Here is a 17,545-nt window from a genome sequence, read left to right as displayed (position 1 = left end):
CAGTCCAAATCGCCTTCACAGATTTTATTGATTTCCGTCCGACTGGTTTTTTTAGTAAAGGGATCAATGAAATGGCGATGAGATGGCGAAAGTGCATAGAAAACAATGGTTCATACTTTGATTAATTAAATATATTATATTTAAAAATATTCGACTTTTTGTTCCTCCCATACAAAACGCCAATTTCATATGTAAGGACCTAATATTTATATAGATAGAAACAAAAAAAGTATTTTATTATGATGAATGATGAGGAAAACATACAAACAGAATGAGAATAAAAATATTAAAAAAAATAAAGAAAAATCATAGACAGTCATAGAATAATCATAGTCTCAGCAACCAGGCTCATAAGCTCCAAAAAAAAATAGTTGTTACACTATTTGAGAGGATTGGACAACAAATGTTTGACATGTAATAAACAAATCAGCATCTATTGAAATGATTAAGTATTCATTACACATATCGAGTTTTCACTGTTTTTATTCTGCTATTCGGGACGGAAACAAATCCAACAAATCAAAAACCATGGCAATCGGTCCAGCCGTTCTCGAGTTATAAGTGTTGTAACAAACACGACTTTCTTTTATATATACATACTAGCTGACCTGGCTAACTTCGTTCCGCCCTACAACCTTATAATATCGTTGTTACTTTAATTTAACTTATTTTAGGATTTCATTAATGTTATTACATTAATACAACTCTTTTGCAAATACAGAAATGTTTTATTGCTTGCCATTGCGAAAGAAGAATGGCAGTTTTACACATTAGGCATCTTCTCTCTAGCGTCAATATGGCGATACTGCATGTTAAGCACTTTCTGATATCCAACATCTTTTGATCAGGATCAAAGCATGGTTATGCATCTCCTCATTCACCTGCGTAGTTTTGTCAACAGATGGCACCATAACGTTTTTGCATTCGTAAAATTAATTAATTTATTTATTGTTATTCGATAACTTATCCGATATTTTATTGCTTATTCTGCTATTCGGGACGGAAACAATTCCAACAAATCAAAAACCATGGCAATCGGTCCAGCCGTTCTCGAGTTATAAGTGTTGTAACAAACACGACTTTCTTTTATATATATAGATATATATAAGATTACTGACGAATTATGAATATTATATCAAAAATTGAAAAAGTTATTACATTTATTAATTGTGTATAAATATATAATAATACAAATAAAAATAGACCGAAAAACGTACCACTTTTCATCAAACAGCTGAAGGTGACACAAATGATAAACAGCAAACAGATGATGTCCAGAAAATAGCCAAACGCGCGGCTGCAAGTGATGAAGAGGTACCAGGCGGAGCTATGTAGGTCCTGGTGTCTGTCGAACTCCTTGGAGAGGAGCAATTCAGCTCCGAATGACCTGATGGTGGGCAGTCCGTGAATCGTGGCGTTCACGTGACTGAAGACCGGACTTCGTGCTGGAAAGTATTTTAATAGAATTATAAAATAAGAGTTAATGGCGAAGGCAAATGTGACTATTAATCGGGATTAAAATAAGAAAATATATGCGGGATTAGAAAACAAAAGTACTTATTAACCTTTAGTTATTTATTATATTTATGAACAACAATTCTGTTTAATGCTTGTTCGTAAATTGCTGTAAGCAAATAATACTATCTATAATTGGTGTCCAGTCAAATATACTTTTAAGTCTCAAATGCGGCACTCAACTTTGCATTTTTGATATACATATTGTCATTTTAATGAGACAAAATCAACGTGTTTTCGTGTCTACAACTCCGCAATAAATGAAAAAAAATGCTTTTTTTACAATTTCTTTGAAATGGTAAAAGTTAAACAAAAAAGATCAAATTTTTATTATTTTTTATTAACAACAAACGCAAACTTGTTTCAAATTATAAAATAGACGATAATTTTTACGTCATTTTATTTGTTGAATATCTACAGCCTTGCGATTCTGTAACTCACTTTTCGAACTCTCACAGCGGTTCTCGCAGCGGCGGTCGCGCTCAAATCAGTCCAATCCAAACTACCATAAATTTCTCCTTATCAGAATGCCAAATCATAAAATGACTGCTTTACGACTGATTTGAGCGTGACCGCCGCTGTGAAGTCGAAAAGTGAGTTACATAATCGCAAGGCTGTAATCTTTAGTAGTCGACTTACGAGGATAGCTTTTGAATTGTTTGGAGACATATTGGCTACCATCACTGAGATAACTTTTCCACTATGGATACAACCCAGCCACTGTTGCTTTCTACCCAGTCAGTGGTTTAACTAATCGAGGATCCCGCTTTAGGTCGGAGAAAGAACAGCACTTTTCTCCACAAAATTAAATAATAGTGTGTATAAAGTAAAACTTACTTATTCCTTCCAGCCGCTTAATAGCACCAGTAGTTCGAATATAAATCAATCGAAAAATGTAAAATAAGATCAAAGCGGTTGCAATAGGTATCAGTAGAGTCACTTCAGTAACCAAAATTACAAATATCACGCCAACTAAGTTCAACATAATCTGAAATTATTTAAACATGACACAGCATCTATCTACAGGTTGGTGTATTGAAGAAAATAGAATGAAAAATATGGTTCCGTTTGTGTCAATTAGCCAATTCTATGGTCAAGTGAGACTGGTCATTTAATCAGCATATATTGGGCAGATACAGGTGCACTATCCCTAAGTCCCCAAGTCCCACGAAATTTAGTTTTTATCCACCCATAAGACAAAAAATATCTACTTATTTACAATTATTCTTATTTTTAACTTTTTATTTTATTTTATTTATTATACACCGTTACACACAATTTACTCACACTTCTAACTTTAATATTATTATTATTATTTTTCTACTTGGTATTATTATTATTTATTTTATTTTATTAGAGGCGCAAACTAGCTGCTGTGGTCTCTGGCAGAATGACCAGCGCTGTGGAACTTTTTGCTCCTCAGCATAATGCTGAGCCTGGGCCAATTGCAACCACAGTACACACACATTGCACACTGGAAGCGAACTGAATGGCAAAAGGGAATTTTTAATTTTAGTTTTAATTTTTTATTGTTTTTGATGTTTTATTTTAATTTTTTTCTTTAAGTACTGTGATTTTGTGTTGTTATGTGTGTGTGTTTTTGATTGTAATAAATCTTATGTCTGTCTGTCTGTCTATCTTTTTTTTTACCTAGTCCCATGCTAAGCTGGTGAAGCTTGTAATATGGGTACTAGGCAATGGATATACATACATATTATACATAGATAGACCTAACATATATAAATACATATTTAAACACCCAAGAACTAAACACAACACCAAATGCTCATCACATCTATGTTTGTCTCAGCCGGGGATCGAACCCGGGACCCATGGATTCGCAGTCAGGGGTACTAACCACTAGACTGTTCTGAGATTAGGCTCAACATTACATGATACGTTTCCATTCCAAACAGTAAGGACTACTGCAAATGTTAATTGCAGTTTTCCGAGCATATATCTTTCGAGATTTTGAAGCTAAATAGAATAGAAGAATTACTGATGAGGCAAGGGTATTTGCTGGATCTGTTGGTCGCTATACTTAGACTACTTTTAATAAAGTGAATTTACTTGGAAACAATCGAGCATAGCCTGAGGTAGAAGCTCGTCGACCGACCCCATGTCTTTGCTGAATCTATTCAGAATCCGTCCAGAAGGATTCGCGTGAAAGAAACTCATTGGTGATAGAGAAATGCATTCGAACATTTGATCGTGGAGTCTGAAATATTCATTGATTCGTGTGGATCTCTTTATCTTTTTGAGTGTGGAATTTCCTATACCACGTATATATTTTCAACTATTGCTAAGTTAATAGTTTCAACTTAGCGTTGTTAAACTTTATCTTAATACTAGCGGACCCGACAGACGTTGTCCTGTCTTAACTATGAATATTGATTTCAAATTGGTATAATTAATTAAAAAATATTTCAGAAACAAAGTGATTATTATTCTAATGCGTTATGTAATTCGTTATACAACATTCTTTGTTTGTTTTTCTGGCTCGCATATTATTATATTATCAATATAATAACTCCGATCGAAGCATTTATTTTAAACGATATTCATTTTTCTTACATCCTCTTTGACGACGCACGCATTCTGTCAATGCTATGTCAAACGCCATAAGGTTACATCAAAAAGTTCGAATTGTATGGTGGTTAAGTTTTCTACTTAAATTTTCTAATTTTCTGTGCAATTTTTTTCTTTTTTTCTTTTATAAGAACCTTCTCCTGACAATTACAAACACAACAAAAAAAAAATCAGACAAATCCGTCAAGCCGTTTTCATGTTATGTCGTGACAACGGAAAACGGGTTTTATTTTTATATATATAGATATATAAATTACGCGTCACATTGTTTGTCCGCTATGGACTCCTAAACTACTTAACCGATTTCGATCAAATTTGCACACCGTGTGCAGTTTGATCTATAGGCTTACATCTTAATTTATACCCACAATATTTTATTGCAAATTATTTGTTTATTATTTGACAGTCACAATTCTAACAGACGGCGCTGTGTTGGAAGTACCAAAGTTTCACATAAGCTATAATTTATGGCATAATCACCCGAAAAGCATGGTGGTCCCCTACCGTTTCCCTTGAATAGTTTACTACTATGTAATATAACAAAAACCTTATCCACAGCAACGCTTGGCCGAGTCTGCTATCTGCTGCTATATATAATATCAGTTTTGAAACGTGAAGACGATTGTCGACCTCACCGAGGAAAGACTCGCTCTAAGATCTCGGATCTCAGATTTCTGTATCTGTTTCAGGATCATTTGTAAATCTAATTGGCAAGTAGGTGATCAGCTTCCAGTTCCTGACACACGCCGTCGACTTTTTGACAAACAAGACATGTCGGTTTCCTCACGATGTTTTCCTTCACCGTTCAAGCGAATATTAAATGCGCACATCGACAGAAAGTCCGTTGGTGCACAGCCGGCGATCGAACCTACGACCTGTGGTGAGTATCACACACTGAAGCTACTAGGCCAACACTGCTCGCAATAATTAACAATAAAATAACATCAAACAAATAAATAATCGAAAGTATTATTTAATTTTTTGTTTTGCGAGGAAGATAAATTTACTTTCTTAATAGGCTTGCAACTTTAGCTTAACATGATTAGACATTTTTTATAATATTAAAAAAATAAATATAGCAATTTTGGAGTTAATAAATATTTTAAACACAAAAAAAATGTTCCACATGACATCATGTAGTGATTAATAAAAATAAAATAAAATCAAAGCAAAGATTTGTCCTCTATCAGCAGGAGGCATGGTGAAACAGGATAACGCACTTACATTCTTGTGGGAACAACACGCAAATACAGATATTCAGATCACTCTTAATACATACCTTATGGATGACCTCATACAAAGCGTAAAGAATAAGAAAGCTCTAATGAGAGCCACGGCTACTGTTGCAATAGTAATAACTCCGAATATGATGACGAAATCCTTTCTCATCAGCCCATACTGGGACCACAACAAGTTATCCATTGTGGCGTCACCCGTCAAGTGATCTTCTGCATTGCTCCTGCAAGAGATTGCGATCCAGACTTTAATGTTTATTTGTTTATAACAACACTCCTGCCCTAACAGGCGACCCCAAATTGACAAGAGTGAACAAAAGCTTACAGACGAAACAAGAAAAGCAAACATACAAATTCAATGAGGAAAAACAAAATTACATAATAAAAAAAATTAACTAACCACTAGGTATAGGCACTAACAAATAATAAAAGTTTTGCCAGTTCACTCAACGGAGAATGAAAAAGGTCCGTTAACCTATGAAGTTCATTAACTAAACCAATACACCGAATCATATGTGCCCTTTTCAGAAGGTTAGTCCTAGCCGTGGGCACATGGAGTAACGGTGGACGATGTCGCTTTCTGACGTACCCATCAGGTACATTAAAGCTAATGTACTGAAGTAAAGCCGAATTATCCTTGCCATGTAACAATTTTATGAAGTACATCACAAGCGCGAATTCTCGGCGTACTCTTAGCTCGTTGTAGCCCACAGAACCAAGAATAAATAATGTCGGATACATGAGTGGGTAAAAAGGGTACACACCGTACATCTTAAGATAAATGTATCTTAAAAATTTGTTTTGTACCCGCTCCAACATCACCTTATACTTAATTTCATATGGAGCCCAAATCGCTGAATTATGCTCCATATGACTCCTCACAAGCGCATCATATAAGACTCTCACAGTAGTGATGTTCATGAAGTCTTTGACTTGTTGAATGTACTGCGCGGTCCCAAGATTTCGACATGGCTATATATATTGTAAGAACTAGATAGAAATAAAAATAGCTACTGAATATTACAGGGTACCAGCAATCATGAGTAGATAAAAAGATGCTATGGTTGCTCTGGTGTTCAGCCGGCTCAGCGTTGAACAGCACACGATTATAGCCAACAGCTTAATTCTTTTATTAATAAGGCCTGCCCTGCGATTGATATGATCTGTAACTCACTTTTCGAACACAGCGGTTTTCGCACAAAAAGGTGGGAGCTTGTAGTTTATTGTTTATCAGAATGCCAAATCATAAAATGACTGCTTCACGACTGATTTGAGAGCGACCGCCGATGCGAAAACCGCTGTGTGAGTTCGTGAAGTAAGTTACAGAATCGCAGGGCTGATGTGAAACGATGTAACGAAATAAAGACATTTTTATAAAACTTTTCAACGCAGAAGTTTAAATATTTGTAAATTACGCCAGGGGAATTTAAAAGGTCTGAATGAATTATTTAAATTGTTAATTTTTAATTGTAACTAACATACCTAAATGATTACAAAATAAAGAACATAATTTTATTGTCAAAGGGAATTGTTTCGTAGGCGCTGGGAAACATTATATTATGAAAACACCCAAAAGCGACATGTATCTAGAACAGAAAGCTGATCGCTTACTTGTCTATAAATTTATTAAGAACAGATACAGAAATCGCAAGCCAAGTATTATAGGTACGGTTTTCAAATTTAGTACTTGAAACACACCATTTACCAATCCAGTAGTCACTAGCACTCGCGAAGAATTGTGCTAAAATGAACATCAGAGTCACTAAGAAGAAGTAAGGGCAGGCAGCATCTGCCAAGAAGTATTCCTTATATATTGAGCCATGCACTCGTCCTATCGTCTGAACTTCCACTTCTGGCTTCTGATCCTAAAACTCAGGTAAGTTGATTGACTTTGTCATTGTCAACGCGTTAAAATATCGCTAAGTATAACTCCCGAATGTCAAATGCAATATGTTTTGAAGAAAATATAGCATTACACAAATCAATTATATGAGAACATAAGGAACCTAGCAAGGGAAAAAGTTAAACAAATGAAAACTTAAACCTTATTAAAGCATGATAAATTTCACCATGCCTCCCGCTGATAGAGGACAAATCTTTGTTTTATTTTATTATTATTTATTACTTAAGCTGGCATGTGGAACATGGTGTAATGGTTGCAGCTCCTTACAAACATTGTGTAAAACAAAAACTTGGCGATTAAAAAGAGTGCCGGAGAGTTTATTGGCAGTTCTTCTCTTCGGTTCTAAGCCCTCGATTTGAGAACTGGCAGTAAATGAAAATTAGAAGCATTTAATGTATATTTCTTTTTTCACATTCATAAGTGTATATTGTGTTACCTAAATGATTAAATGAGTTTTGACTTTTTAAGTTACGGTATTGGAAGACTATTGTAAAATATATCTATATTTTCATCAATGCTAGTAATCAATTTGTAAGAGCGAGACAGCCTATTCACTGGACCATTAAAAGTAGCAGATAATAATAATAAAGATAATATTTTCATCGTAAAATTGTACAAGGCAAGTACCGTTATTGTAAATAGTCTTTGGCGTAGGGTATCCGAGAAGATTGACACTTACGGCAGATTCGAACATGAGCGACCAGTAGGACCAATGAGATCTCTTAGCGCTTAAGAAACTGCCTGTACTCTGAACGGACGACATCAAATCCTCTTCCTTAACTTCGCGGACTTTCTCCTGCATCAGCTGGATTATCTCTAGCTCTTGATCCTGGAATACAGTTAGTCTGACATCGCGAACACTCTCACGAATGAATGATTTTGATATAAAACGTTGCCAAAGTGAGACGATATACTCTGTAACTTCCGATCCGATCCGGACTTCTACATTAACAAAGTACTGCGCTATCCTAAGCGACATAATGCGGATATTTTAATGAAGTGAAACTTCTTTAGGCGTTTTTGTCGAAGAAAAGGGAGGGAGAGATTGAGACCGATTGAGAGAGAGTGAGAAGGGCGAATTACCTTATAGAATTTATATTTTTAAAATTATCGTAAAGAGAATTTATGAAATATTAGTATTTTATATTTTATGCAAAATAATTTATTGAAATCTCAAATGACGAATTGTAAATTAAAATGCCACTTGTTTTTATTATCTACGAAATTTGTTATTTGTATTAATTTTCGACATTTTTAATATTTTAATGAAAATTAAATTCCTAACATATCTTCCTTTTTCCCTCCCTCTAAGTCTCTAAGTTGTTTAAATATGAATATGACTTAAAAATTAGTTTGCCAAGGAAGTTTCACTTCTGACATGTGTACTTTGTACGCACGCAGTTTTTTTATATGTTCAAGTTCATAAGTGTACTTGAATAAATTACTTTTGATATGATTGAGACTGAATCGAAACTGCTTACTGTGTCCAATATATTTTTGACATACGTGAGTTTCTTATGCCTCTTCCAATCAATCCTTTTATTAAAAAAATAAAGCAGCTTTCTTGCAATTTTAACCTAAAGAATTCAGATTTTGAATACTAACATTGAGGTCGTCAAATTCACCCTCCGCAAGAATACTTCCACCGTCCATTATTACAATACGATTCGCTTGCTTTATGAACTGCAGTTGATGTGTTACCAATACTACTGTTTTGTTTGAAAGGTATCTACAATTGTATAGATCATAAAATGCATGGTCTTTACGAACGGTGGTGTTTATATTTTAATGGTCTTCAATAAAACTGGTTATCAGTTTGAAACTGGTGAAATTGTTGGAATATTTGAGTATGATAATGTATTTAGGCTTCCAATTCATGTATGCCCTCTGGGATATGTATATATGTATGACAGATATTTAAAGTCAATTTAATTTTTTATTCATTAAAATAAGCTTAACAAATAAGTTTCAGGCAAAGAGATCCGGATAGTTAGAGAGATAAAACTGAGGATCCGGAATCTGAGCACTACTGTGTTCTTCCACATCTAGGGAAATAGGACACTGAGTAAGTGAAACAAAATATTTTTCTGATATCAGAATTTTTTAGAGAATTTTCTCTATGTGATCAGCCTATTTTGACTGAATTTTGGGAATTGATATTACAACATATACAACGTGTAGTCGCTTGAGCTAAGGTTGAAGTCACATTTAATTATCTAATTTTTAAATGTATATCACCTTTTGATACAGCTTTCAAATATATGTCTCGCAACTTGTGTATCCACAGCCGATAGGGGGTCATCCAATAAATAAATATCGGCCTATAAAGAAGACAAATTATATCTCCTAACTTCAAAAAGATTGTACGATTATGTACGTATTTCGGCGTGGAAAAGATTCTAAAAGAAATCATGTATAAAATCTGAAATTATTTAACCAAGACAGCATCGACCTAGTAAAGAAGTGCCAATTGTTCTCAAGAAAAAATAGTTATATCTGTAAAGTCGGTTTACGGACGATAGTTTAACGTGACAACATCATAACAAAACATTGACGAAATGATCGATACTTAAGTGTTCGAGTGGAAGAGAGATAGATGCGGCGCAAGCGTACAATAAGCCTAACGGGACAATAACTCATGCTTTTTCGTGCGTGCACATACATTTATCTGCCCATTTTAAACTCGTAGTATTAGATTTCAGAGTACGAGATTGAAAAGAGTGGCGGAGAGTTTATTGCCGGTTCTTTTCTTCCGTTCAACGCCCTTGATTTGAGAACTGGCAGTAAATGTAAAATTAGAAGCATTTAATATATATTTATTTTTTGACGTTTATTGTGTACCTTACGTACATTGTGTTACCTATTGAATAAATGATTTTGAATTTGACTTCCGGATACAAATACTTACCTCTTTATATATAGCCCGGGCCAAATTTATCCGAGCCCTTTGACCTCCACTTAACGAGACCCCGCGCTCCCCAACAATAGTTTTGTCCCCGTGCGGGAATAATGAAATATCCCTCTCCAGGGCACAAACCTTGCATATCTCCATATACCGGGCTTTTATGAATGGCTGCCCGAATAGAATATTTTGGCGAACCGATCCTGAAAATTGTGAAACATCTTGTGTTTGTTTTATTTTAAATAATGATAGTTTCTATTGGATGGCAGGACTACCTTCTCGTCCTTGTACCTTCTCGTATTGTCCTTTTAATGTAACAGGGGACAAACGGGCAGAGAATCATCTGATGTTAAGCGATACCGTCGCCCATAGACACAAACATTGCCAGAGGGTTCGCAAGTGCATTGCCATCCTTTTAAGAATTGGTACGCTGTTTTCTTCAAGAACACTAAGACGAATTGGTTCAGAAATAAATTCGGAAATTCAGTGGACAGCTGGTTCCATATCCGCGACAAAAACTGCATTAAAAACGCTCAGTTGTGGAACTACGGACGTCGAGGTGATACGGGTGGTATTCTTATCTGCCTCGACGTCCGATGATGAAACTCAGCTGAGGATTATACAGTGGAGAGTTGTCGACTGCATCTCTACCTTTCTCTATCGGTTATCAAACAAAAACCTTATCTTCTGTTGTTTTTATAGCCATACCTACAAAAAGCCAGGGATCCTGACAGGCGTAACTGACAGTTCCCGATACAGTCATGGAGCCACTGCAGCAGGGCAGCTCGTTCAGCATCATATGCAATAAGGTGGACTTGCCAGAGCCCACAGCGCCTATCACTATGTTCAAAGTTCGAGAATAAATCTAAAAACAGGGATTAACTTCGATGAAGGAAAACATCGTGAGGAAATCGGCTTGCTCTAGACCAAAAGTAGGCGGCGTGTGTTAGGCGCAGGCTTGCTGATTACCTACTTGCTTATTACATTGAAATCATCTTAATCATCTTTAGATTATGACACAGATACAGAAATCTGAGGCCTAGAACTAAAAATGTGCCACTGATTTATTTATTATTTTATATTCTCATACGAAGACTTTCATGAAATCAAATGATATTCACGACAGCCGCGATGACGAATTGTTTAATTTAAAGTTTGTTTAAAGATCGGTTCGGTGGTTGATACACAATTTCGTTTAACAATACACAAAAAGTCCAGGTCAAAAATAATGAATGGTGGTGTGGTCTGTTGGTTATGGCTATACGTACAGACAAACATATATTAGAAACATCGTCGATTTCTGAAGATTTGATCCACCTGCTACTTGCGTCTTCGAATTTAATAATAACTTCCTCTTTTTCTATGTCTGAAATGTTATATTGTATCCGTCATTCGTACTTTCCTTAAGCCACTAGAGGCAAATGAATTTAAAATATTATTAATTTAATGTGCTTATGAAATAGTTAGTACTAGACTATCTAAAGTTAGTAATTCTTTTTTGGGGAAAGGGATACTCTTCTTTAATAAAATCCCAGAGGCTCTTTTATCTCTGCCTTTCAATAAATTTAAGAAATGTATTAAAGAAAAGCTGTGTAAAAAGGCTTACTATAAAGTCAACGATTATCTAGTTGATAAAAGGGCCTGGGACTAGTGCTAGACAGGCTACTTCTAATTAATTTGCGATATTTGTTTTAAATAAGTGTTGTTTGATGATTTGCTGTTTTAAAAGAGTACCGAGAGTTTTTTACGCCGGCTTTTTCTCTCGGCCTACACCCTCTGTCTTCTTTGCCGATGAGTAGGGATGCCGATAAATTCAAATTTAATGACGTGGAATAAGTGATACATGTATCTTATGTTCCATAATAAACATATTTTATTTTTTTATTTTTTTTAAATGAAACGTCCCCTTTTCCCATTTAAAAACTAGTTTTGTGGGCATTTATTTCGACATAAATTAGAGACAATGGAAAGATGTCAGCGTTTTTCTACAACAAACATTTAAATAAATTCATATCGTACTCGTTCTTATCATTATGTATGGTTCCTGGGTCATCGGGGTGCTTTAAATATTAGAGGATTTTAGTTTTACTCTATATTAACCACTCGCGTGAAACAATAGAATATAAGCGAAATACTGAAATGTTATTTGCTATGTAACGAATGTATGCAAAGCAACAGTTAAAAAGAGAAAGAGAGTGCCTGCGTCTCGCTTTACTCTCAGGGCGTAACTCCGATGATTTAGGAAATCGCCGTGCTTAAGAAAGTCTGAGTGAGCAAAATCAGCCTTAGCTCGTACAACAAATATTGTGAAAATGGGGAATTTTCGAATATAATTAGCTGAAAGAATTAACAATATACGTATGTTGTTTTTGAGTTTATAAACTAACGTTGGTTATAAACTAACTAACTCTTGGGTGTGGACTATCGTTTTTAAAGATCAATGTGGAGTATTCCGGAAATTAAAATAAAAAGCTAACATCTAATATATAAAGTTCTCGTGTCGCGGTGTTTGTGGTTAAACTCCTCCGAAACGGCTCGACAGATTCTCATGAAATTCTGTGTGCATATTCAGTAAGTCTGAGAATCGGACAACATCTATTTTTCATCCCCCTAAATTGTCACCCCTATTTTTTTTAAATTTTTCGACAAAACTTTTTGTTTTTATTTTTTTATGATACAGCATGCCAAAACTAACTCATCCCCTAGTTTTCACCCCTCTACGATCAACCCCTATTTTTTATAATAAGTGATAAACATGGCAAAACGACGTTTGCCGGATCAGCTAGTATTATTATAATATACTAAATTACATTGGCTAACTTAATATTTATCGGATATATGAGTGTTTACCTTTAGGCCTCTCGGTCTCTTTGGAGGTGCTTGGCCGAGGTTTCTTTTGTGGTCGTTTTCGAAGAGGCTTAATGGGATCCACTGAAAATTGAAGGTTCTATATCTAGCTTATGTAAAGCCATTTTTCGAGTTCCGTTGAATTTTATGTACTAATAATAAAACTTTTTAGTCGGATAATAGAGAATGTAAAATATTGGCTCTTATTTAATGTTATTATGTTATGCACTTGCTCTTCATCCGCTTGCCAAGTGGCAAGGACTCTCCTGCTCTTCTCCGTTCGCTTTAATTGCGTGTGACGCGCCGCCATAAATTAATGAGTTTTTTTTTAATGGCTCTGGCACGGTTTGTGCATTAGCCAGCGTCAAGTATAAGATTTTTATAATTCGTGTTTTTTGTCTTAGAAATTCGACCATGTCCTCCATGTACGGTTTTAGGCACTCGCCCGGTACCGCACAACCCTCCCAAAGGCCGAGAACAAATTTAAATTCAATTAAAACTTGCCCTCGAACCGGGAATCGAACCCGGTACCCCTCACCTAGCTGCCACTTAATAAGACCGCTAGGCTATGAGGCCCCTAGTTAAAGAGTTATATGTAAAAGGGTAAAATGAGTCGATACCATTACTTTTTGACATATGAAAGTCATACTTAGCGGTAAGTCTCGATTATGAATATTTTCCTTGGACATTTAAGATCTCAGTGTTAATAATCGGTAATTGCGTATAATATATAATGAAAATGGTCTTCGTTTGAGGCTCAATCACGCCTAAACCACTGATCGTATCGACATGAAACTACCACCATTCGATGCGAAATTTTTCCTAGATGGTTTATGGCTATTAATTTATTAAATTCCAAGGTTCGTTTTTTTATTGCTGTTTTACTTTTATGAAAATTTATCCATACGGACTTCACCGCGGAAACATTCGGGGAGGCTTCCTAGAACCTCTAAACGTCAACATCTGTTAAAAAATCGATTTTCGAAATATTTCAATTTTCTTAGCGGGAAGTTAAAAAGAAGAATAATAAAAATATGAAAAAAAATAAAATAATGAAACATAAAATTTATTTTAATTCGTCCAGCAAAGCGGGCGCGAAACGGCTAGTTGCGTATAATCAAAAATGAATACATGGAGCAATATTTAGACCGTAAAATTTTAGGCGTAAAGTATATTAGTATCTTTTTATAAAACCAGATGGGTTGGTAAAGGCAAAGGGTAAACAAGTAGTCAGTGAATAGAAGAGTGTACAGTCATTCAAGGCTGTAGGTTCGATATCCGGCTGCGCAACAATGTACTTTCTTTCTATGTACGCATTTATCATTTGCTCAAATGATGAACGAAAAACATCGTGTCGAAACCAACTTGCCTAGACTAATAAATAATAGTTAAAAAAAAACTAAAAAACACGCTTTTAAAGCACATCAAACTAAAAAGTGAAAAATAATTCCTGTGATTAGGTATGTGTAGGTATTATTGTGAAAAAGCGTGGAGCGCTCTGTGCCATATTTTTCGTCTATCGAGCAACCCACGCTTTTTCACAATAATACCAGTATTTTTTGTTTATTACCATTTTCAGCCTAAATTAGGAATTATTTTTCACTTTTTAGTTTGATGTGCTTTAAAAGCGTTTTTTTTAATTTTTTAAAACTATTATTTATTTTTTAGTTAAATTTTTTCATTTTTTTTTCGGATTATTGCATTGTCATCGATCTTTGACAGGTGCGCAAAGTTTGAATTAAATCTGTACGTTAAAAGTGGGTCAAAATCGAGTCCGAAGGAGTCGGTTACATACATACATACATACATACAGGTGAAGCTAATATAAAGCGTGTAAAAAGTCAACGTGTGTCAGGCTGATCACCTACTTGCCTATTAGATTGATTTATCGTGAAACAGATACAGAAATCTGAGTCCCAGACCCACCAAAGGTGGTAGCGCCACTGATTTGATTTTTAAAAAAGTAGTTACCAACTTTAATTGTCTTTGGTGGCATGACAGTAAAAAATCAAATCTATTTCGCTTACTTTGAAAAGTAGACTCTACAGTCTACCTACTCTTATTTCATAATAACAACGTCTCCACGGCGAAACTTAAATCAAATAGAAATAACAGTATCACTTACTTGAAATTGTGACGCGTTTCTTGAGCTTTTTTATTTCGGGTTTTGTAACATCTGATGGGTCTTTGGGTGGGAAATGACATTCTTCACTTAAGAGGAAATCATTTATTCTCTGTATGGCTACCATCATTTCAGCCACCTGTGGGAATATTGTTTTTTTTTATGGCTTTGGCACGATTTGTGCATTAACCAGCGTCAAGTATAGGATTTTTTATAATTCGTGCTTGTCTTCAGAAATTCGACCGTGTCCTCCATGTGCGGTTTAGGCACTCGCCCGGTACCGCACAACCCTCCCACAGGCCGAGAACAAATTTAAATTAAATTAAAACTTGCCCTCGAACCGGGAATCGAGCCCGGTACCCCTCACCTAGCTGCTACTTAATAAGACCGCTAGGCTATTAGGCCCCTAGGAATATTGTAAGCAGATGTTTTTGGGCAACCAAATGGCGGGTAACCGCTATTTATTCATTAATTTCCTAAACAAACTCTTATAGTATCTTAACCTTGACATATTACCGGAGTTATGTAACATAACATTAGTTAAGTTACATTTATATATTTTAGTTATTAATTAGAAGCGCAAAACAAATTTTTAGCAATCATAGCATACTTAAAGCCAAAATGAGTACTTATTATTCCTACACTCAGAAATTGTAATACATACAAAATTCTCGTTTCTGATAATGTACAATAATATAAGTGGCACATATTTACGGACTCTTCAATAAGTCAAGTTAGTTTTTTGTTAATCCAGCGTCGCAACCCCACTACCCCTAATGTTATCTTAGTTATAAGCTCATGTTTTAAATAATTAAAGCCAGTTGTTACCCAGCTTTAACCAAAGTGTTTCATTTAACATATATCTGAACATATCCATACAACAACCACCACCGAACTTAAATTCCGGGTAAGATAAATTAAAAAAAAAATAGTAAAAAAAAATAATAATAATATGTTTATTGTGGAACATAAGATACATGTATCACTTATTCCACGTCATTAAATTTGAATTTGTAGACATCCCTACTCATCGGCAAAGAAGACAGAGGGTGGAGGTAGGCCAAAAGAAAAAGCCGGCGTAAAAAACTCTCGGTTAATAAATTAATAAATCCGACTCAGGCGCAGCAAGCTTACCATGTAACATCATAGCATTGTCGATTCCGCAACGATATTGCATATTTTATACTCGTTCAAATTTGCGAGAATATTGACATATGACGAATCACTGAATAATTATCATATGAATCTATAGTTTTTTAATTAAAGTGCCACTTCCAAGTAATTATTGAGAAAAGAGCGTACCAACTCTTCAACGCACTTGCGAGCTTTCTGGTAATGAATGTCCATGGGCGGTTGTATCATTTAACATCGGGATGAGCCTCTCATGTTTGCCATCTGTTATATAAAAAAGTAAAACACTGGTTCCAACTGTAAGAGCAATGGCGTTTGCCTTGAGTTTTATATTAAGTTTTACCACGCAATACTTTTTTGAAGTTATACTTCGTTAGGCGCGTTATGAAAAATTGATGAGAGTGAAATTTTACGATGCACGCGCACCGTGACACAAAATTAACAGAATGAAGTTGCCCACGGAAGATGCTACGGCATTGGACATAATTTAAAAACAACATTCGAATAATAATAGAATTTATGTTACACTTAATGTAAGAGAATAATAATAAATATTTATTTATTTAATTTTTCAAATGTAAACAGAACTTTATTGACTATAATGACTCCTTTTCTAGTCTTTGATTATTTAATTGTAATTAATTACTTGCATGCAATCAAAAACTATTTTCAATAATGCCAAAGAAGTATAACTTCTTACGCGCGTACATAAGTACACGCACCCTTTTTTATATGTGTGTGTATTATGGCAATGAAGTATAAATAAATAAATATCAATGTTGCGACGTCGCTACTGATATTCAAAGAACTATATCAAACTTGGGGTAAAACGTCGGAATCGCAATTGGAAGTTACAGAGTACCGATGCTGGGGCTTTTTTAAACAAAACAATTACTTGGCCAACAGCTTGAGGGAAGAAGAGAGTCATGGTTTGCTTCATAATGTTGTAGTAGCAGGTGAGAAAGAATACATTCTCCACTGTGATTCTTGACACATATGTCACATATAGCAACATAGTTATGAAGATGCTGAATCGGGATGTAAACATTATGAACGACATCACGACACCACGGATGTATGACGTCATCTTTATGAAGTAGATCTCTTGTCTGCGAAATACATAAATAATTATAAATCAAGAGCCCAGGACTGCCAGACCTTCGTCATTTTATAAAAGCTGAAAGTTCTTCTGTGCGTGTCCCCTATACAGGTAAGAACGACCAGAGACTATAGAGTTTGGGTAGTGGTTACTTTGGCAGATAACAGGTAGTAAAGACTAAGCGCTCGCGCTCGGACCTACA

At 35.1% G+C, this 17,545-nt stretch overlaps 1 protein-coding gene across 1 annotated transcript in view; it reads right to left on the bottom strand.

The window, feature by feature from the left end:
* Positions 1-17,545, bottom strand: part of LOC125061939 (probable multidrug resistance-associated protein lethal(2)03659) — a 45,870-nt gene that overhangs the window by 18,357 nt on the left and 9,968 nt on the right. Inside the window, exons 8-21 of the mRNA XM_047667572.1 lie at positions 17,140-17,353; positions 15,117-15,252; positions 12,995-13,075; positions 11,413-11,510; positions 10,853-11,009; positions 10,151-10,347; positions 9,481-9,563; positions 8,848-8,971; positions 7,922-8,071; positions 7,038-7,204; positions 5,384-5,563; positions 3,586-3,733; positions 2,353-2,503; positions 1,218-1,445 (exon numbers count right to left, since the gene is read on the bottom strand). Of these exons, the coding sequence (XP_047523528.1) occupies positions 1,218-1,445; positions 2,353-2,503; positions 3,586-3,733; positions 5,384-5,563; positions 7,038-7,204; positions 7,922-8,071; positions 8,848-8,971; positions 9,481-9,563; positions 10,151-10,347; positions 10,853-11,009; positions 11,413-11,510; positions 12,995-13,075; positions 15,117-15,252; positions 17,140-17,353 (2,114 nt within the window). The remainder of the gene's footprint in view (positions 1-1,217; positions 1,446-2,352; positions 2,504-3,585; positions 3,734-5,383; positions 5,564-7,037; positions 7,205-7,921; positions 8,072-8,847; positions 8,972-9,480; positions 9,564-10,150; positions 10,348-10,852; positions 11,010-11,412; positions 11,511-12,994; positions 13,076-15,116; positions 15,253-17,139; positions 17,354-17,545) is intronic.

The sequence above is a fragment of the Pieris napi genome, chromosome 24, assembly GCF_905475465.1.
Source record: "Pieris napi chromosome 24, ilPieNapi1.2, whole genome shotgun sequence".
Classification (NCBI taxonomy): domain Eukaryota; kingdom Metazoa; phylum Arthropoda; class Insecta; order Lepidoptera; family Pieridae; genus Pieris; species Pieris napi.
This window is presented reverse-complemented; position numbering and strand designations above follow the sequence as displayed.